Source organism: Cottoperca gobio, chromosome 20 (assembly GCF_900634415.1).
Source record: "Cottoperca gobio chromosome 20, fCotGob3.1, whole genome shotgun sequence".
NCBI lineage: Eukaryota > Metazoa > Chordata > Actinopteri > Perciformes > Bovichtidae > Cottoperca > Cottoperca gobio.
Window position 1 is genome coordinate 1,788,725 of NC_041374.1, and position 23,535 is coordinate 1,812,259.

Here is a 23,535-nt window from a genome sequence, read left to right on the forward strand (position 1 = left end):
TTGCTCTTCTAATAGGAAGACCTTTACATTTCACATTTACATATTGAATGGAAGCGTTTGGGTTATAGCTCGTCTGCTACAGAAAACATTCACATGGATTTGAACAACACTGCATCATCACCAGTTATTGGTGAACTTGTTAGAAAACAGTTGCTGTGCACACCCAGCAGTGATGGAGCAGCATTAACATTCACGTGCGGTGGTGTTTGTGTAAACCTCATGAATGTGAAATATTCACTCTTTTTTTGCTCTGTTTTTTGGGTCCTTAGCAACACCAGAGGAATATATCTTTAGCTGCTAAAAGCTCTGCTGTGTTCACCGGCTAGTCTCCAGCTGTGTCTGTCTGCTGTTTGGTACTGAGCAGGTTGTGCACAGTGGGTTTTTACAGCTTGTTCTCTGAAAGTGATGCTATGAGAGAAGTGAGAGTGACCCATAACAGTAACAATATGGACGAAAAAACAAGGAGCTGAAACTCACTATAAAGCTCCATAAAGACGAGGGGGGGGGCTACACATTCAGCTGAAAATTCTCTAAGCTCATCGCTATGGTCGACACCTTTCATCGTCATATTGTTTCTGTATTCAGGGCCTTTGGGTGTCTAACTGCTTTGGGTCGGCAGCTATAGAAATGATACCTGTCAAAGAATCAGGGCGGGAGAGACGATCCTCAGGTCAATGACTTTTAATTGCCCCCTTAAGAGTCCGGTGTGTAGGATTTAGTGACATCTAGTGGTGAGATTGCAGATTGCAACCATGTGAATACCCCGCTGCTCACCCCTCTCGATCACAGTGTGGATCTACGGTGGCCTACAGGCAACGTCTCTGCTTTGCATGCAGTGAGGGCAGACACTGACTCTTGTGCACAGCTTGTTAACCAGGCAGACAGTTTCACATTGTCATCTGATAGCCGCTCTGCTACCACGATGCTACGCTCTGCTACCACGATGCTACGTTCTGCTACCACGATGCTACACTCTGCTACCACGATGCTACGCTCTGCTACACGGCTACCACGATGCTACGTTCTGCTAAAGGGTTTCAGCACATTTCAAAGGCAAACAAAGGAGAACCAAAAGTGCTGCGTGTCTTTTCTTAATTGTTTCTGTGAAATCAGTTCATCACAAACAGACAACACAAAAACCTTTTGTAGTAACTTCTGTCTGACATGAATGAAGTAATTAGTTCTGGTTTCCAAATCAACCAAACATTCAGTTAAAGACCAACACTGCTTCATCCCATTGAGTGTTGAAAAATCACATTTCAACATCTCTTTCCAAGGCTGTTCAGGAGACGAGTGCGAACTACATCCACAATGTGTGACTGACTTTATTCAAGCCATGCTGGGTAGAATATGAGTCATCGTAAAATATAAAAGATTTCTCAGGTAACAAGGCGCATTCATTCCTGTTAGAGGACAGTATATATATATATATATATATATATATATATATATATATATATATATATATATATTCACAGTGGTTAAAAAGCCTATCCTGCAAATGGAAAGCCAGACACACCATGAATATTGAATTTCTGCGACAGTGATGACAATGGATGGCCCTGGGTTTCTCACTTATGGTTTTATTCTTTCATACAAAATTGCTGTTATATAACTTTCGTTTTAGCATAGTGTCTAAGGAGCTGCCACAAAGCAACCAAGAACGAGAGTTCTCCGTGAGCAGAACAACATTCAGTTCACTCAGCCGCCAGTCTTTTTCTCCATTCAGACGAAAACCTGCTGTCCTTGTGTTATACAGAAGAGCGTAGACACACATGTACTCCTCATTAGAAGCAAATTCAGGGGTTTCCCCCCCCATTGTGATTCAAAGCTGTGTACTTGTTTTGGTCTCAACTTTAGGTTGTTACCCTAAAGGCATTATTACATAGTTAATACATTTAAAGTTGCAATAGACAATTCATTTTAACTGTTCCTCCCTAGTGTTTCCAAATGTTGTTGTTGGCGCAAAGACGACCGGATCGCTGTGTTTACCTCAGAGCCTCCTACGTACGACACATTTAGCAACTTATTCAGACCTTTAGGGAAAAAAAAAAAGAAATATATACAAATATATTAGTAAATTATTCCCAATGCAGCTCAGAGTAATCACAATCCACGGCTCTTTCGCCAACAGCAAAGTCTCTCCTCATGCACCGTGTGCAGGCAGTCTCTCCCTCGCTGCAGACGAATGCTCAATGACTTCACAAATAGTTATCTGGTGACATTTAGGGACTTTTGGAGCAAGTGCTGGCTACTTTCATTGGGAACACTGCATTTTGTTTTCCACAGTAACTTTCCACCGTCACAGCCATTTCCACTACTGAGGACAGAAACTGCAAGAAACGTACATAGATAGTGTTTGGTAACTGGGTAGAGCCGCAGATACTGTAGCTACCGGGGGAAACAAAAGTGCAATCTTCTTCCTGTTTTGGTTGCGCAATAGTTCACACACACACTTCCTTTGTGCGATAAATTGAGCCATTATTTTCTCAGGAGATTGTACCTGGTGGCAGACAGAATTGATAACAGTTGAAATGACCAGATAGCTTTGCCAAAAAACAAAAGTCACAATTGATTAAGAAATATTTTTTTAATCACAGGAAGTAATGGCACATGGGTCTGTTAGTTTACAGAGTTAAGGATGAAATTCAACCTGTTCGTCCACTGCGCGGCATGATTAACACCTTCATTTGAAGAAATTAAAGGCACTACTTTGGACAAATGCCTTAATTATTCATTTAGAAACAGTGAGGTGCAACAGTAACCAAACATAACATTTATTTAGCTGGCTTTGTGCACAAGGATGTGTCATGTTGAAACAGGAAAGAGACAAACAAACTTAACAAAGTTGGAAGAACTATTTAGTAAAATGTTAAGATTCATCTGAGGCCCAAACTAAAAACAGAAAGAAAACAGCACCAAAATATATTAACAATTTCAGACTTGATGACTAGTTAGAAAGTGTGTAAGCCATTAATGATCATACATTTAACCATACAAAAAGGTTAGCAGTAAAAGGTCACGGGTAACTCACGAAAAGCCACTAGGTCTGATGTTAAGTCACTACCTGACCTTTAAAACAGTCTTCCTAATGAGGCAAAGCAATTTATACTGGAAGAGGTTGTAAGGCACCAACAAGGCTTCATCTCTAGCAAATAATGTTGTTTAGCTTAATGCTAATCTATAAAGTTTTAATTTACCATTATTCATATATTTTGTACAACTTAGAAACCATTCATAACAGTGGTACCAAAAGATGGTCAGGCTTTAACATCGTCTGTGTCCATGTGACTGTTTAATGAAGCTAATTTTCCAGGAGGTGGCAATAGAGCTTAACTGAATCCTCTAGAGGAACAATGACAGGACACAATGTCAGTGGCTGTCAGCAGTTTTCTTAAATTAGGACGAGGCACAGACATGGCAGGATTTGGCTTTTTGCAACAAATGGAACAAGTGGAAAGGTTAATGCCTTCCTATTGCATGAAGAAGGCATCTAGAGTACGGCTGAGGAGCACTGCATAGCAATAGGAGATATTTTCAAACCTATGGAGACCTATGAACATTGTGAAAATACAGAAAGAATAAAATAATCACTTAATAAATCATCTAAAGTATTCTCCTACGTTTCTTCTTCTTCTTCTTCTTCTTCTTCTTCTTCTTCTTCAACGACCCAGTTTCTCAGGAAGGGATGAACTTCCATCTCATCTTCCTGTTGAACAGAGCTTCATCTCCTCCATATTTATGCTGCCTTTGTTGGCAGATTCCTCCACCCTCTGCCCCTGCAGGTAGGGACTCTGCGTTCCAGACTTGTGGCTGAATGTTGGTTTATGGAGCCCTACTTCCCAGTTTGTGGAGGCATACTCAATAAAGTCACTGCAGCCTGTAACCTTGGCTATTCCCACTTTGGGTTGGAAGACTTGGCTCTTGTATCCCTCTGGATGGTATGAGACACACTCTTTCCCTCCACTTTCCTTTATACCACATTTGGCCTCGTTGTCATCATCATCATCATCATCGCTGTTGCCGATGATCACCAGCTCAGCCTGGATGTCTTCGTCTTCGTCAGCATTCTCATAGCCCATGAAGATCATGGTGACTGGTTCGGATTCTAGCTCCTCTGGCAGGGTGTTGGGGAGGTTCTGTGAGTTGATGCTCTCAGCACAGAAGGGTGACAGTCTGTTAAAATCATCAGAGCTCTCCATTGAGGCATCGGGACCAACTTCAGACTTGTGGCTGGCTCTTGAAGGACTGCGGCTACCTACTCCCAGGTAGAATGGCTGTATGGGTTCTGGCATTCCATCAGATCGGGCTCTGACGGAGACAAGAGCCGCTGGCTTTGGACTGCTTGCATCCGTCTTGCAGTTGGTGAGTCCTTGTGGAGATTTAGCACTTAAGTGTGGCTGTGAAATAAGACGCCTGTCACCTGACGATTGTCCTGGAATGTGGCAGTAGGGCAGCTTGGTTTCTTCTCCAGGTCTTTGGACTCTGACATGGAGTCTTGTTGGATGAGGCTAGGGCTGGGTGTTTTGCTCGGGGTTTTCCATCCCTCCAGGCTTTCCTCTCTGAGGATTTCAGCTCCATTTCTGGATGAGACTGAGCTCTGAAAGGGGCTGGGGCTGGGGCTGGATGTTGGGGTTTGTCTTGATGTTTTATTTGGTTCCCCGGGTGTGGAAGGCCCGCTGCTCTCTGCGTAGGGTACAGAGTAGACAGGCTGATGGTACTGCACCTCAGTGGGGACTTTCTTATCTGTGGCCTGATGCAGCAGCTCTTCTACTTCTGTAGACGTCATCTCTCCAACTGTTCCATTGTGCATCTTGCCTCCGTCTGGATGCAGTGCATATACAGACTTGCGGCCATCATCATAAACCTTTAACCCCCTCTCCCGGGTGCTTTCTGGGGTGATTGTTGTAGTAGAGACCACCTGACTTTTCCCTGTTCTCTTATCATGCTCCACACTGATCTCCATCGCAAACGTAGCTGGAATGGAGAAAATACTTTAGATGAATGTCTCAAACATAAAATGAATCAGCAACTTTATTTATTTCTGATAAGAATACCAAACATCTATTGGTGCCATCTTCTAAGTGGTAAGGAATTTGAAGATTTTCTATTTCGTATGACCAACATTAACTAAACGTTTTAGAGTTTTAGACTGTTTGCCTTTGAAGATGTCAACAATGCTTTAGGAGATTGTGACTTTCCTGTCATTTTATAGATTAAGATGAACTGAATTGAGAAAATTCAATCGTGAGTTGCAGTCCTACATCAAGTAAGCGTCCAAGAGTCTGACCAAAATTAAAACTTTCTGGTGAAAAGGGTGGAACTGGATTCATCCACTTCACAGTTAAACACTTTGGCCTTAATGAAGAACAGGATTTTCATCTAATTGATGATACAGTACATCCATTTAATTTGGGACTTGCACTTTTTCTATTCATTCTAATGTAACTAAGGTATATCGGTGATTCTGTTGCCATAAGAGTAAATGAGACTTTGGCTCGTCCCGCCCTTGAAAAGCTCAACCTGCTCTTGTATGACACATTCTAGTTTGTCTATATGCATATCTGCCTGATGTCTTTGTCCATTTTGACTTAGTGTGCAATCAACAGAACATATATTGATATTCAACATATGCAGTAGTCTGTACCTTTCTTTGGTTCTTCACTACCAGGCCTGTGTATGGGAGGGCTTTTTGTTGGTATCAGTGGGATGAATGATGTGATATCTGAGAGTGGCGAGGGGACATGATGCGTCACATCTGAGGAGAAAAGTTTGACGAGTGAAATACAAGAAAACACTTTAAATGCCAAGAGAAGCCATGTTTAGTAAGATTTTAAAAAGATAATTATTTAAGGATTTCTTTATACCAAAGGTGTCAAACTATTATTACAGTTTGGATTATGTCCCAATTATGCTCACGTTATGTTTTTAAGCCCATTATCACAAGATCTCATTTCATGTCAGCGTGTGAAGTACAGGGCTGGAGTCAGGACGTGGTTAGCCTAGCTTAGCACTAATACTGGACGCAGGGGGAAACAGCTAGCCTAGCTCTGTTGAAGTAAATTAATAGAGACAAACATTATAATTTCAATGTCAAGAAAATAAGTCCAACATTTAACTCCCTTTAACATCTCACTCAAATTGCTGTATTTTCCAAAATGTTGGCAGAAAATATATTAAAATATATAAAATCATAATCTCAAAAATAATGGGCCTAAAAATATAACCAGTCATTGCTGTCCGTGTCTCAATTATAAATAAAAAAGTTAGTATTATAAATAAAAAAGTTAGTATATCAATGACTAACATTAATTTTTTTTAATTCATTTTTTTTAAATTAATATCAGATCTATTAATACTGTATCTTAAGACAGCCTAGTCTTACAAGTATTTACAAAAATAAAACAGTTAGTCAAAACACACCCAAATGTTACAAAGGTGTTTACCTGCCTGGAACTCTGCGTTGAGCTCCTACATGTGAAGACAGAGTAGTTGATGGTCAAAGTGGTGCGAGAAGCAGGAAGTCAACATCACAGCAGTGCTTCAGATTAATGGTGCATCAGCAGTCCATATCATATTAAAGTCTGTTGTTTCACGGTGTCTTTTAGTACAAAACAGGCAACCAGAAAGCAAATTATGCATATTAGTCCATGTGCGCCGCACGCCCACCATGTGAGCAATGCATTTACCTGCCACGTTATTCACTCAAAGCAGCCTCTTGTGAGCCAAAGCACGCCCACACAGTCCTCAGTAAGTGCATCTTGTGAGAAACAAGCAAGGATTAGAGTATTGGAGGAAATGCCACTGGCAGCAGGGGGTGAGTAGAAAAAGATATTTGAATTCATAATCAGAAAAGTCATAGAAAGCGGAAGTTAAAAACCCGAATTCTACCTCTTCTAAACCACTCATCTGACAGAATGAGAACTTTCTAACCTCCAAGAACGTAATGACGATGTGCACTGAGCGGAAGCTCCACACACAAAACACTGACAGATGTAGTAACAGGTTTTATCAACCTTAATCTGAAACTTGGTGCGATAATGATGCATCAAACTGCACTTGCCGATCAAATATACACAAACTTATATTCCATAATTCTGCTTTATGCCCCATTATGAAGATGGAATATACAACTAAGTGACATAAGTATTATAAAACACTGTGTGGTGTGTTAAACCTTGAAACTGTCACTCAAGCTGACAAACCTGGATCACATTTCATCGTCTGTCAGTCTGAACGCCCAGTAACACAACCACTCACTCTCACATCCACACCTACAGGCCGTTTAGAGTCGCCAGTTTACATAACCTCAACGTCTTCACTTGGTTTGAATGTTAATTAGCCAAATGAATGGGCATTATCAGCCTCATCGATGTGGGTCAGAAGGGGCCTCCTACACCAACTAGTTTTATCATCCAGTCACACGGTTGATGACCTAAAGAAGGAATACAAGCAGATGACCCCAACCTCTAGAGACCGATTTTGTTGAGTTGCATCTCAGTGAAATGCTCTCTGGTAGGCAGTGATGCACTGAATACGTCTAGGGCTTTTATTGTGAAAGGGAGATTGCGACCCTGAGGTAGAAAGAATTGATTACGGAAAATGCAGCTTACAGGGAGGAAAATATAAAACGCTGATAGTTTCATTTTTCTCCAGCCATTACATTGTGCAATAAACATTTACTTCATAATAATAAGTAAAAGCAAAAATTAAGGAATATTAGTTCTCATCAGGATTCATTGCCTCGAGGTGAAACGTTGCACATTGTAGCAGAAATGATCAGTATGCAACACACGGCGGTGTAAGAGCCAGTGAAGCAAGCACAGTATTAAAGAGGCAGCCAGCTGGTTTGAGCCTACCTTAATAATGTCCTCGGCCGTCCGCTCCACCTCTTTTAACCGTTTCAGGACTGCTTCTTCATTGGTAGAGATGTCGAGCTCCTGTGTTTCCAAGGCCTCAATCTCCTTCTCTATTCTGTACACGAGAGGAACATACAGGCGATTACTGAAACAAGCGTTTGTAAACGTTTGTAAAGTTTGTAAAGCTCTAAAGCGCTGCAGTTCAAAGTCATTAACAATAGACCTACAAATCACAAAGCACTTGTCATCTGACCCTTGCCATGGGTTGAACTAAGCTGCGACCTCTTGAGTCTTTGGCAATAAACAGGTGAATGTGCAGCTTCAGGATTCTGTTGATGATAAATCTTTGTACCTGTAATCTGACAGATGAAGTAAACATGTTTTTAAACATACTTCAAAGTAAAATCATATGGAACCATGTAGAATTTGCACATTGTTTAAAATAACTCCCAGCAGTACAGTCTGTGTTAATGTAGACTGTGTGAAGCTGTCGTTTCTGTGTACAGACACTAAGCCGCGGCTAAGTACTGCTGTGATGTAATGAAGGAAAACCGTCTGAACTTTGACTGACACACATGCTGCTGGAAGGTACTTAAGGTGAAACAGTCTGGTCCTAATCCCTCGCTGCTTCCCACAGTGCAGCACGTACACAAACACCGGCACAGAGCCAGAGGTTGTAGAAACAAGCCTGTCAGTGAGTGTGTGATGGTTCAAAGCACTTCATGTGCTCCCATGTGATGATGTAACCAACAGCAGCTTCTTAAGAATAAACCCTCGTGTTGTCTCAAGGGTCACAAATGACCCGTCATAATGTTTAACAGCAGAGAAGAAACCCTAAATTACATTTATTCAACTTCAATTGTGATGACTCTTCCTAACCCAAACATTGGAAAAAGTGAAACACTGCCTTTGTTTAGATGTTGTACACCAGGGTACAAAGTTTGTCTTGGGGGTCATTTTTAACAAGGCAGTTATACAATCATGTACACACACCACAAAGCAAACTTCCACCAGGGACCTCGTAGTACAGAAGAGTTTAATAGGACAACACAACTCCTTTAACCACAGAAAGAAACTAACTCCGTTTGACCCGAGTGACTCTCAAGTCTGTTATATTTTCTTCTGCAGCAGCTGATTTGCTCCACTGGGATCACTCAAGTTCCACTCAGTCTTCACCTGAACAATATAAATGCCTTCACCCACATGCTTCGTCAGCCCTGCCAGATCTCTTCCTGTTGTGTGCAGCGTGGGATGTACTGTGGGATTTACTGCAGCTTTCAGGTTACCTGAGGATGTTGCGCTGCAGCTGATCACTCTGCTGCTGTTCATCCTGAGCCTGAAGCCTCATGGCCTCCTGTTCCTCCTCCTGCTGACTCAGACCGTCCATCAGCCATTGCTCCCTCAGGGCTTTCTTCTGTCAGTCAAACACACCAACACACAGGCAACTCAGTTTATGCTGCAAACAGTATTTAGACTTCAAATGTTTATGTCATGGTGGGAAGTGTTCCGTCTTCCTCCCTCTCACAACCTCTGTTCCCTGAAGCTTTCCAGACCTCGTCATGCCCCACCTCTCCACTAGATGCCCTCAGAGTTCCCCATACTTCAGTGAGTATAAGAGCAGAATTTTACAGCTCAGATCATCTCATTCATTTATACAAAGTTCAGTTCCCCCCCCCCCCCATGTATGACGATGGAAAGGTGTTACATGCCCACATGTTCAGTATCTGCAAAGAGGACATAAGATGTGAATCACTCGTCAGAAAGCTACAGAAGGCCTGCTTCTTACTGCAATGTTAATGAAAGCTAATATATTTGTCAGGTAAGGACACAAAGTTATCATTTTAGGTAATAAATGGTCTAAAATTTACAATTTATAACACTAATAAAAATGTATTTTTTGTGACAATCCAAAGATTCACTGTATATTGTTTTGGTGGTTTGTTTTCGACCCCTCAGTTTTACAGTTTCAGTGTAATTTACTTGCTAAAATCTCCAGGAGTCTTGTTGCATCAATGATGGAGGATGAGAGCTGATAAACATGTTTCTATGCTCATCTCAGTGGCTTTAATGCTCTCGCACCAATTCACCTTTTCAGGCACGAGTGCTACTCGAGACTTTCTTTGTGGCTTTGCTTCACAGGCTTTGTAAAGGTTACTGCAGCTTTAAAGAAGTCACTTTGAACACATCATAATTCTATGATCGATGTGGTTTAACAAGATTCCTCCTTTTGCTGTTCCCCTGAGGAAAAGTTCAATTGGCCTCAGAATTGTAGATTGTGGGCCAGAAGAGGTCGACTGACAATAAGTGTTGGAGGGAAATAGCTGTGGGTAAAACAAGAATATTACAACGTTATATAATGCTGATGCGGAGGGACTCCAGTTAATATCTGAAATGCAGGTCTGGCCTTGCTGCAGATTGTGTCTGAGTGTGTGCAAAGATTGTTGCAGTGTATTAAATTACAAAAAACTTTTGACATCCCCGAGTTCCTCCTGGGAGACTTTGCAGTCTCTGTTCAGTGCATGCTGGAGACACATTACTACAATAAGATGTTAGAACCATATTGCACACATTCGGTGCATTGCATCATTTCCTGGATTTTAGTTCTCTTGTTATTGCAGTAAAAAGTACCTTCATGTACTGGAGTTTTAATTTCTCTTCTTCGATCTCTCTCCTTTTCTTAGAGATGTTCTCCTGGATTCTTCTTTTGTCCTGCGGGGAGGGGGGGGGGGATCAAAACACGTTTGCATCATGTGTACATTTTACAGCATGGAAACTATTTCACGTGTTCTTTCGTGCCGACACTTCTACATGCATCTGACAGCTGGAGAGCCGTAAATAGCTAAACGCAACACAACCCTTACGACCTGACCGTACCTGTTTGTGTGTGTCCACCTGTTCACTACAACAACAACAACAACAACTAGAACTTTCCCTGCCAATAAGCACCTCCTGCAGAAAAGATAATAACTCTTGTACAAAGTTAGACTGGCATCTGAACATTGAAAGTCATTTAATAATGGATACATATTTGTGCTAACAGAATTATCACGGACAAAACAAAACTGCTTAATGGCTTTAACTCCGCATCAAAACACGAGCCCTTGTTGCTGGATGTCACATTGCGGGCTAAAATTAACTCCTGGATCTTGGATCAGAGTAGCTCTAAGCCTCAGTGAAAGGGGATCTCCCTCATGACGTCTGCTGGTATTTATAGTCCTGTCTCTGTCTGCGTCTGAGTCAAACTCAGACGCCATGATAATTGTTCATCATGGTTTTGTTTTTCCACTTTCAGATAGCATATGGGTGGAGTTTCAGATGTGTGTGAAAGACCCTCACCGACTCACTACTATGAGGCTGACCGTGAGCTAATGATCGTCTTCAGAATTAAAATATTCAGTCAGCACAGAATCAAGATACTTTTTTGGGACCTAAACTTATTTGCATTGCTTTAGTAATCCTAGCAAAACATTACCATCAGTAAACTCTTGCAAAAATCAACATTTTTCTTTTTACAGCAATAATAATTTCAAAGTCACATAAGTAACAGTTTGTCACCGTTAAGAAAATTATTTGGAGAACCATCAGAAATATTTTCCAAGCCTCTGAGTGGGCAGGTGTTTGAAGTTTGAGTGACAGCTGATCTGACACGGGCTGGAAGGACAACAAACTTGCACTGCTAGCAGTAGCTGTCATGCTCAACCAACTTTACATTGCCTTCAGGGAAGGATCTACAATGGAAGGAAACTCGAGCTATTTCCACGTTAAAAACTCTCTGCATGGACTGACACTCGTAACTCGTGAACTACACGAACTCCAGGTACGTGCTCCCGAGAGCTATTAGTAGTGTAAAGAATCAATAGAGAAACAAAGTGGCGTCTAACTACCAGTAACATGCAGCACCTCTCCCTGTCCGTAGTCCCCCCCAAAAAAAACAAAGCCCTATGCCTAAACGACCGCCCAGTAGCATTCATCAGGTACATCATTATGAAGCTTTGAAATCCTTCATCACCTCCTGACTCACTGGACCCAGTTCAGTTTGCTTACAGGCCAAATAGGTCAACGGATGATGCCATCGCTTTAGCCCTCCACACTGCCCTCTCCTCCCCCCCGGGCCAGAGGAACACATGTGAGAATTCTGTTATTGACTATTGCTCATATACGCACCACCACATCCTCCACCCTGACTCTCTAAAATCAATCTTTATCTGTTGGTTCCCATACTTAAAGCAACAATGCTGCTTGAACTCTGAAATGCACCAAGACTTGTTTTTTGGCTGCAAGAATATTACTTGATTTCTTTAAGATTTTTTCATACAAATATTCCACATGAAATTGGCATCTATGGGAAATCTGGGATCTCCTCTGGAGTTTAAATTAATGTGTGATGGGTTCAACAAAGTCACATTTGTGCAGTCTGAGATATTGGACGTGTTGGAAAGACAATTAAAATCAGAGAATGGAGAGTGCTTGCACTGACATACACAGGGGAGAGAGACAGCTTTAGTTCTCTCGGGTGGATTATAAATCACTTCACAACTCCAGAATCATGTTTTAAAGGATTGTGCTTTTGTCTTGGTTTGTTGCATTTTGTGAACATCTTGTTAACCACATTTAAAAAGCTGTGCTGCCCATCTTCACTCTGTCAGGAGAATTGACCTGCACGTCTTCTGCCAGAACTCTGAAGGTTTTCCTCTACAGCTCTGTCATCCTGCAACTACACACCCACACCTTTTATTTTAAAACCGCCTCTTAGAAAGGTCTTCAGTTTTAGCGCTGCAGCTTGCTAAATATCACAGCACTGAACCTCTAGGATGCACTGAAGTCATATTGCTAGAAACATACAAGTCTTTCAATGTAAATATGGTTTGTGTTGCATCAAGACAGACCTAAAATGTAAACTTACTTTTTAAAAGAACAGGAAAATACATCCCTGTATGTCATTTAGCCTGGAGCTTATTGTTTTTTCCTGTCTATATAATTGTAAAACACTTCTTTTTATAGTGGCCCTGAGAGCTCAATGAGCTGCAAATAGAGAAACACAACCAAATAGGCCTACAGCTACACACTGTAAGACACTAATACAAAGCTGGAAAACATTTCCAAGCACACTAAACAGTGAACAGACAAAAGGATAGAGTGAGTTATAAGTCTTCAGCAACTGCTAATTGCAACTCTGCTCGGCAAGGTCTGGAAGAAACCTCCCGGAGGGCCATGGCGCTGCCTCTTCGTGCTCAATATTAAAAAGTGTAATCGCAGCAGTTTACAAGACACTAAATGGAGTGAAGCTCATCCGCTTTGGTATGCAAATGTAGCGTACAGGGATCAAGAGTCCAACATGTAGCAGGCAGGTGACATGTAGCAGGCAGGTAACATGTAGCAGGCAGGTAACATGTAGCAGGCAGCTGACATGTAGCAGGAAGGTGACATGAAGCAGGCAGGTGACATGTAGCAGGCAGCTGACATGTAGCAGGAAGGTGACATGTAGCAGGCAGGTGACATGTAGCAGGCAGCTGACATGTAGCAGGCAGCTGACATGTAGCAGGCAGGTAACATGTAGCAGGAAGGTAACATGTAGCAGGCAGCTAACATGTAGCAGGCAGGTAACATGTAGCAGGCAGGTAACATGTAGCAGGCAGCTAACATGTAGCAGGAAGGTAACATGTAGCAGGCAGCTCACATGTAGCAGGCAGGTAACATGAAGCAGGAAGGTGACATGTAGCAGGAAGGTGACATGTAGCAGGAAGGTGACATGTAACAGGAAGGTGACATGAAGCAGGAAGGTGACATGAAGCAGGCAGGTGACATGTAGCAGGAAGGTGACATGTAGCAGGAAGGTGACATGTAGCAGGAAGGTGACATGTAACAGGAAGGTGACATGTAGCAGGAAGGTGACATGTAACAGGAAGGTGACATGAAGCAGGAAGGTGACATGAAGCAGGCAGGTGACATGTAGCAGGCAGGTGACATGAAGCAGGAAGGTGACATGAAGCAGGCAGGTGACATGTAGCAGGCAGGTGACATGTAGCAGGAAGGTGACATGAAGCAGGAAGGTGACACGAAGCAGGCAGGTGACACGAAGCAGGCAGCTAATATGTAGCAGGAAGGTAACATGTAGCAGGAAGGTAACATGAAGCAGGAAGGTAACATGTATCAGGCAGGTAACATGTAGCAGGCAGCTAATATGTAGCAGGCAGCTTACATGTAGAAGGCAGCTCACATGTAGAAGGCAGCTAATATGTAGCAGGCAGCTAATATGTAGCAGGAAGGTAACATGCACCAGGCAGATAACATGGATCCACATTTCAACTAGTGAAAAACTGACACGGTAATAAGAAACGAGGCTGGTATTAGTAGAGCTGGATCTAAGGTAGGTAGGCCTAATTTGAAGTGGGTGATGCACTAAGAAGGTGGAGGTGGGCGGCGAAAGTAAGGCAGAGCAGATGAGGAGTGGAAGCAGGTGTGTAGATGGGTGTGGCAGTAAGGGAATGGGGAAAGGAGGACATCTGGTGGATGGAATGAACGTGGCAATGCAATAGTTTGGACAGGGAAGTAGCATGTGACAATTTGACACACAAATTATTTGTATCACTTGCTGCTATTACTGCCAGAAGCTCTGGTCCTTACCGTGATCGCCTGGAGCCTCTCCTTCAGCAGGCCAGCCTCATCCATGATGGCCTACAGCGCAGACAGAGCACACAATAGTGAATGAACTGGTGGAGGAGGAAGTGAGAGGGCAAGACAAAATCCAAATATTAGCCTATTTTAAATCGACTCAAAGCTCCAACCTCAGTAGCAAAAGTCTATACTTTTCAAGACATTTCATGGTAATACAAAGGCAAGTGAAAAACAATAATGCAAATCAAATTACACCAATACCTCCAAGGTTTTACAATTTTAGCTGTTACTGAAAATGTTCATGGTTATTTTCCATCTATGTAATAAATGATTGTTACTTGACATTTGAATTTAAAGCGTCAACCACGTGGTCAACTTAACTTGATATAGCCAGTGATGATACAATTAAAAGCAATGGTAATCGGCAACAACACAAAAGCAACTTCAACTTGTGTTTGATCCTAAACACATTTTGAAATAGGAAAAATATGCAACATCTGTTTACCCTGACTGAGAGGAAACCGTTACTAAGTGCACACACAGAGCATGAATCCAATTATAATGCAATTAAGGCATTTTTTTGAGTAATGTGAATCCTGTATAACTACCACAGTCTGTAATAGTTCATTTGTTAGGGACTATTTTTAGCGGCGGAGTAATAAACATTTGGTGCTCTCGTGAGTGTTTCTGGCAGCAGGACGGTGTGTGTGAGATTCAATCAAAATAAGCTACAGTGTGTGTGTTCATGTTAATGAAGGAACATGTCACAGTGTGGCTCGGTGATGTCTTTGTATGAGTTTGTGTACAACAATGGAGCTCAATGGCACAGAGGAATAACAATCTACAACAATCTATAATGTGACTGGATGCATACTTTCAGTTAGATTATATCACACATTGTAAAAGCTCTGCGTACCGTGTGAAACTTTAAAAGTGTCTCGGCCTGCCACTAATGATTTACTGCGGTACAAAATAACACACAATATGGATTTGCGTATGTCAGCCTTGACAGAAAGTAGCATGTCTGTGTCACATGTCAGATGGTGATTAATACAGGCCGGAGGAATGGCACAATGACTGTAGGGAATGTAACATGTCTGTGTGGGAGTTCTGTGCTATAATGCACAACAGTAAATCAGAGGAGAACAGAAGGATCACTGACGGTTATGATGCAGGGAAGACTCAGTAAAACACAGAGAAAGTAAAGGATGCTCTCCTCTCCTGTTCCCCTCACTTCACCATCTTCCTCTCCTTGCCTCTTCTCTTCTTTCTCTTCATCTGTCCCTCCCTGTTCTCTTCCATCATTAGAAATAAAGACATGTTTCTTATATAAGCCTGCTTCAAATAAAGGCCTGGTACCTCCATATTCATTTTGAAAGAGCAACGGCCGATGGGGAAACTCTGACACCAACCAGTGGTGTCGCGCTATAATTCAATAACCATAGTTTCTACATAGATTGAAGGAAGAAGTACTTGTTCAGAATAACCTTTAACAGCAGCATTACATTTCCAACATAATTGCTATAGCAAAAACAAATTAGATGATTGCAATTAGATGTTATTGCTGTCACTGATAACTTCACTTTTTTTTTTTTTTTAGCAGTAATTAAAATCCTTCCAGCCGAGGGATGTGTCCTATTTTGTTTCAAACATGCAGTTAAACACTCTTTGATAAATAAATCAATGTAAATCCATCTGCTCCTCAGCGCATATCGAAGTCTAGCATTGATGCAGGAAGTATTGTGTCCTTTATGTAGCGATGCAGGAAACAGTGTGGAGGTCAGAGTCCTGTAGAGACTTTTCATCCTCAGGTGACCTTAGTATAATCTTACTATAATCTTTCTTTAACCTTTACCATACCATAGTTGCCATGCATACATATTATGTCTCATGCCAATTTATAAGGGAATTCCAGGTTTTTAAAACTATTTTTCACATATTTGACAGCTTCTTTATTGCTTGTGAAATACATTTTTACATGGTTTGATAGGTGCCCTTTAATTTCCATGATTCATAAGCTTGCAGATATGTTAATAACATCAATCTTGAGTAGAACTCTTAAGCGCCAACATCAGTTGCTTCATGTTGTTTATTAATATGTGATGTTTCCACAGGGGGCTGACTCTTCACTGGCCGGTTAACACATCAGCAGCTAACACACAGTTCAGCTGGAGCAGGACTCACCAAGAGAGTGAGTTCACATCTCCGGCTGGTTGGTGTTTGGTTTGAATTTCCCCACCAGGAAACAGAAAATAATAACCTGAATACCCTGATGTTAGTACAACAAAGTCCAAACTGAGGAAGCTACAGGAAGGCGAACAAAGACCCAGGGAAACTACATACTGGAAAGTGCTCTCTTTACTGCTCCATATTGTGTCTGTTTCTGTGTAATTTTGCTTAACCACTACACATAACCGTACTTTATTATTATTTATAGGAGATTTATCTCTGCGTATCAGCTGACTGGAAGGGAAGCTGCTGGAGATACTTACTGTAGGAGGTAACATGATCCTTAATAAGCAGCTACATGTTTATTTGTGTGGTGCTAGTGTTCACACTGCTAGTAACACCTGAGTCGGGTAAATGTCATCCTGTGCATGTTCACTACTTTCTACTTCTTTAGTATATCAAAGGGGATACATGGGTTCATGTCCAGGGCGACTAAAAGGTGGTGCGATGTGTGGCATTTTCAACATCTCCTTGTCAAGGTAATTGTAAAGTGTGAAGCTCTGGTGGAGAAATGACTCACAGCTGTGGTGAAGTAGCACACACACAATGTATTTGTATCAGACAAGATGAGGGAAGTCCTTGTTCTATCAACGATTAAAATAATTCAATATAAGGTTATGATGAAAGATGATCAATGAACAGAAGCATTTTTAATACAAGCAGCTGTCAAACATTGTCCTTTTTAATGCATCCAGGTTTTGATGTTCTTGCACCAGAGCAGTTAGTGTTCACTGTTTACAGCCAACTATGATACCTCAGATTTCAGAGCTTCTTGTCTGCACGTAAACACACTGAAAGTCAGATGAGTTTAATTTTGCACATGATACGTGCCATCCTCGTTCCACAACGCAGTCGAACAACCTTTAATCAAAACACAACACCTGGAACAGACTGCACTTACTTAATAACTTCGGGCCATCTTTATCTTCTCACAAGTTGTCCCTATTTTAGATCCCGACAATTTCTTGACAAATTACCGTCAGCACTGAGTCTGCTCTCCTGAGGGGAACAGATGACTCAATACGCTCTTTAGACTCTAAATCCATTTGAGTTTAAATCACCTCTGAGCTTCTTCTGATACATATATGACATAGTATTGGATCTCAACTATCTAATAAGCATTCAGTGTAACATACTATAGATACGTTCCAGTTAAGATTCTTCAGCAGCTGCTTCTAGTGGTGTTACTCAAGGCTCCATTTTGGGCCCTATTTTATTCGTCTTATATGTGTTTCAGCTGGATCTGTTTTTGGGAACACAGCATTAACCTTAATAGGACTACATTTACCACAAAACCAAATATTTCCTGCCCCTATTTATCCCATCTTTGGCATTGTTGAAGCAGGTAAACCAATACATACAAATACAATACAATACCATACCAATACATCTTTACCCTCCAAAACGACATATATAATGTTTTCTGAAATTAATTTTAAGTGCCTTCCAAAACTGCTACTAGGAAAATGATGCATTTACATTTGTGATAGATAAAAACCAACAACAATGACTTTAGGTAGGAAACAGGAAACACACACTGGTCTCTTTACTTATACTTTGTTGGCCCCTCCATACAGTCCCACTTTTGGATTTTGAACTATTAGACAAATAAGGAAGAGGAATAAGAATCTAAATTAGAAACAACAGTTTATTAACTGATTACATGCTGCTTTAGGTAAAGTAAATAGTTATTATACTGAACACGTGCAGACAGGATGAACGCAAATGTCCTTGACAGTCCACACTGTCCATACTCTTGTTAGCTGAGAGGGGGGATCGCATGTACTCCAGTCATGTCACAACGAGTCTATTCTAAATACAATATTGTATGCAAGTAGGCGCTTATATTTTTACACATTCATGCTCAGCCCCCTCACACACCCACACACATACCAACTCAAATCAGCCTTTCACCCACACATGTCCCAGGCACAGCAATCATGTCACACAGGGAAGACGGGAGCTCTGCATTTGTCAACAACTGTGGGGATTTATGTAACCCGTAATACTTTAAAATACTTAATCAAATACAATAATCAAGAAATTTTTGATCACAGCTCTGAAAACACCGGTAATACTAATTCATCACCGTCACACTCTGTGATGAACCAATCATCCACTCTGACCTCCTTCATCAGAGGCTTTGTATCGCTATAATAATGTCACACTTCAGTATGTCCGCCTGTGCTCCTGACAGAAGAGAGTCATGATTCAACAGGGCGGCTAAAGGTCCTTGTCATGGAAACATAACGAGGTATCTGAACACACAACCAATTCTGTCCTAACCGAGTACCTGCTCCTGTACTGGAACTGTGCCGTCATTTCTGTAGACTATGCTGCTTATAATACATAGATGTAGAGCCTGAAGAAATTAAAACACAGAATGTCAAAGCATGTTATCCAAATGATAGGGATGAAACATGAAAGGACAGCTCACACAAACTAAATACAAAACAATAACCACAACTTCTAATAGAGTTCTTCATTATTTCCACCACACGTCTACAATTTCATATGAAATGAACGACTAAATTGGCATTGTCTTGTTGATTGAGTGTACAATAATTATTCTCCCTTGTAGTTGCTTTCATTACACAAAGGAATAGAGAGTGGGAGGGGGGGGGGGGGGGAGGGGGGAGGAAACACAATCAACTGTCAACATCTATGTTACAGAGCACTTTCCTATCAAACCATCCAACTCATCAACCGCCCGGATTTCATAAGAACATCAAACAAGACTGTTGTCAAATGAGAAATTACAGCATTTATTCAAATGTACACGAGGGGAACTGTAACCAAATACACATTTGAGGCACTTGTACTTGAGTATTCTCACGTGATGCAACTTTAGACTTCTACTCTTCTACATCTGACAGGCAAATATCGTATGTTGCACTCCCCTGCATTCACTGACTGCTGTAGTGACTAGTTACTCTTCAGAATATACATTTTCATACCCTCGAAATGAGTCGAAAGCTAAATATTTCTGATTCATCTTTCTGTCTCTGTACTGGCACACAAGGAGTACAATAATATGCATCTTCTGATCTCAATAAAAGAGCAAATAGCATATAGCATATCAGTAGCATGCAGCTACATGTTTATGTGTGTGGATGTAACAGTGGGGTAATTAAAGTTTATCGTGTATGTCGGGGAAACCCACTTCCAGGAATTATTTAAGGTTGAAATGTGAGTGACGGAGGGAGGACGGAAGGTGGAGAGGCTACTGAAGGTCGTGCTGCTGGTTAGCCTGTCCACCTGTTGACACTATGGAGGCCTGAGCCCACACTGCTGAAAATAGAGACGTTGCCTGGCTCACAGCTGGACCACCTCGACAGTGTGAGCATGTCCGCATGTGTGTCGGCAGCAGGTGACGCAATGATCCTGAAAACAGCTGATGGTGGGAAGAAAGCCCCCCAACACCTGTCAGTCAAATCGGATAAACATGTGGTCAGACATACCTTGAATATACTGTATGAAGCCAGGTGATTTACACATAATCTGGATGTGTTTGGAGTTTTCTCTGTCAAAGCCAACTGACAAGTGCTAAACGAAAGGTCCTGCCTCGCTGATCCTCTGCCAGAAAACCTGGGAACCTCAACGAGGCCGATGCCAGGATCAAGCACACCAGGGAAACAAGAGTCAATTATAAATACTATGGGCACATGCTAATGGGGGACAAAGCCAAAGCTAAAGGAGCCAACACCAGTGTGTGGGTGCCATTACAGCACTGATAGTTAAAGTGCTCTAGTTAGCCAAAGTACAGTCACTGGCATGCACAAGCTGTTTGGACACTTTCCAAAGCTTCTTGGCTCGAAGACTTTCACTTCTCACCCCTCCCTTTGAAGAGATACCTCTCATTACATTCAAACAACGCAGATAGGGCTGAGCTAATGGTTTGGGTGATGGGGGCGCTGTACAATGATTAAGCGCTCAGCCCGTCAGCAGCCGGTAAGCTACATTTAGAGACATGGCTTTGAGATGAATCCACTGGGAATGAAAATAATTGTGAGGTAGATTACTAATCAGAATGGCTTCATACAGGGGAAAACAAGTGTGCGGCATGTTGTCTGACCATGTGCAAAGGAAAGTTGTCATTCCTGTTCTGAATAAAACCATGTTAGTCTCCTACTGGCTGGTATTGTACAAATTAGGGAAACATACTTTAGGACAGTAATTTATGGTGTTGTGATGCATCACTTAGTTACACTGACTTCATTGCATACTTTGAATGTCTCAGGACCTTGAGAATGTGATGCCATCTGGATTAGCTGAACCCACAGGGTGGGTCTTTGGTTCGGAGCTGACTACAGTTTTGTATTTGGTTGGTTTGGGTTTAAATTTGGGTTTATTTGATATTATTACATGTGTGTTTGCCTCTTATTTAATGGCCTACTTATTTAGTTTTGTCTTTCATCTGCACTTTCTCTTTTGCTGTTGAAACACTGTAAATGTCCACGCTGTGGGACGACTAAAGGATTTCTAAATCTACCTTCTGGTACCAACTACTTTTCTTGATTTTTGTTTACAACAGAGGACAGTACCCTCTCAGTAGAGACTGGATGTTTAGCTGATCATCATAGCCACGCCAGGTAAAACAGCCATGACATCGTCCTCAACCCGACACAAACGCTGATCCTTTTATTGGCAACCAAACAATGTTGATACCAAATACAGTACTAGGTACTGTCCACAACTTTTGCCAATGGAAAACAAAACAATCCAAAGAAAATGACACACAAAGGGGCTATGAGAACCCTCTATAAAGAGGTAGTTCTGCATGTCAACACCTGACTCTACCTTGTGTTTAGTTACCTGTGGTTAGCTCGGATGATCCCCGTGTAGTTGGGAGAAAGTCAGAGAGTGTCTTGTATTGCTTCTAGAACCCCACAGTGGGGAATAATGTCAATTCTACATTAAAAGCCGTCATAGTACTCCTGTAACATCTTCTTCTGCAGAGTGTGAGTAAAGATCTTTCTCTCTGTGCTCCGTCAATGATCCATGCTAGATTCCTGTCCCAATGACATAACCTCAATGTCTCCCTATATGTCTAGCCATTCAGCCAAGGTCCTCCGTCTAATCCCTGCTTCTCCTTTTTTAATCTGATCTCTGATGGATTAGGAGCATGCAGGCCAACAGAAAATACCTGCACTAGTCTGTAGCATGGTCTAACACCAATGTATCAAGGCGATGTTGAACTTCGATTAAGACTCAGGCTTTTTTTGCTATTATATTGCTAACGTGTTAGCAAACAGTTATAGCAGATATAGCAACATTAGCATCATTTTGAGCTGTGTTTGTTGTACAATATTCACTCTCCCTTTTAGCTCTGCTTTGGTTTTGATGCACTTCTGAGAAGATGATGTGGTTCTTAAAGTGCTAAATGCTGCCGCAAGAAAGACATTCCAGCACTGAACGCCTCCTAAAACCACATATACTCATTTTTAAATGTCCTTTAAATACAATGTGTAGATTTATGTTAGCATGGCTATGTTTGAACTTTGGACAGAGCTTCCTGATACTAGTCTTTATGCTAAGCTAGGCTAACCGTGTCCTGACTCAGCTCTTTACTAAACACATAGACATGCGATTGATATCCATGACATATCGTGACAGCATTAGCATCCCTCCCCAGCTCTGCCACATGAACTGCACATGTTGGGATGACTGGGATGAGTGGGAAGCAAAGGGCACGAGGTGACTAGTTTCTGCAGGCAGTTTAGAACAACAGCATGTATGTGGGAGTGCACGAATGTGTGTCAGTGTGCATACATTAATCACAGATTGCTGACAGATTTAAATGTGATATCTGAAGAGCACGAACATATGACAAGATGTCAGGTAGGGACTTTAGGCTCCTCAATTGATGTTTGCGTGTGTTTGCTAATCTGAAAGTAAAAGTCCTGTTAGTTTAAGCCAGACCCCTGCTAAGAGCTTAAAGGAATTAAAAGATTATAGAATCAAAAGACCCTCGTGGCTCATTTGAGCTCCTGAAATAAGTTACCTGGATAATAGACTAATGGTAGAGACTATGTATAGTGAGTAATGGACAACACAGTGGTAATCGCTGTACATAGCGATCTCTCTGATCCGACAAGAGCATCTACCCCTTGAAAGCCCTCAGCTTCAAATAGATGCTCTACATTAGTATGTCAGAGGCAAATGCAAACAGTAACAGTGATACAGAGGTCTACTCACCGGGTGTGTGTGGTGGTGTGTCCTCGAGCAGGTGATAGCAGAGCGTGTGAGGAAGGTAGAGCTCACTCGCACAGCGCATTCAACATTACTGAGCCTGAGGTTGTGTTGGGAGATAGTGTAGGCTGAGAGAGATTCAGAGTAACTGGGAAGACTCTCCCCCTCTCTACTCTCTCTCTCTCTCTGTCTCTGTCTCTCTGTCTCTCTCTCTGTCTCTCTCTCTACTCTCTCTCTCTCTCTGTCTCTCTCTCTCTCTCTCTCTCTCTCTCTCTCTCTATCTCTCTATCTGTCTCTCTCTCTGTCTCTCTCTCTCTCTGTCTCTCTCTATCTCTCTCTCTCTCTCTCTCTCTGTCTGTCTGTCTCTCCCTCTCCCTCTCCGTCTCTCTGTCTCTCTCTCTCTCTCTCTCTCTCTCTCTCTCTCTCTCTGTCTGTCTGTCTCTCCCTCTCCCTCTCCGTCTCTCTGTCTCTCTCTCTCTCTCTCTGTCTCTCTCTCTCTCTCTCTCTCTCTCTCTCTCTCTCTCTCTCTCTCTGTCTCTCTCTCTCTCTCTCTCTCTCTCTCTATCTGTCACAGAGCCCGACCATGTGCCTAAAATACCTCTGCCAAACAATTGCTCCACAAATGTGCACACACACACAC

The 23,535-nt window shown here is 41.9% G+C and overlaps 1 protein-coding gene across 1 annotated transcript; it reads right to left on the bottom strand.

Moving 5' to 3' along the window:
• Window positions 1–2,590: 2,590 nt before the first annotated feature.
• On the bottom strand, window positions 2,591–23,141 carry LOC115025394 (palmdelphin-like). The gene is given in 9 exon segments (XM_029457593.1): window positions 2,591–4,492; window positions 4,495–4,977; window positions 5,648–5,758; window positions 6,447–6,471; window positions 7,860–7,974; window positions 9,146–9,273; window positions 10,488–10,568; window positions 14,484–14,534; window positions 22,902–23,141. Coding segments are annotated over 8 exon segments (1,779 nt in total). The 5' UTR covers window positions 14,529–14,534; window positions 22,902–23,141; the 3' UTR covers window positions 2,591–3,701.
• Between the last annotated feature and the right edge of the window lie 394 nt (window positions 23,142–23,535).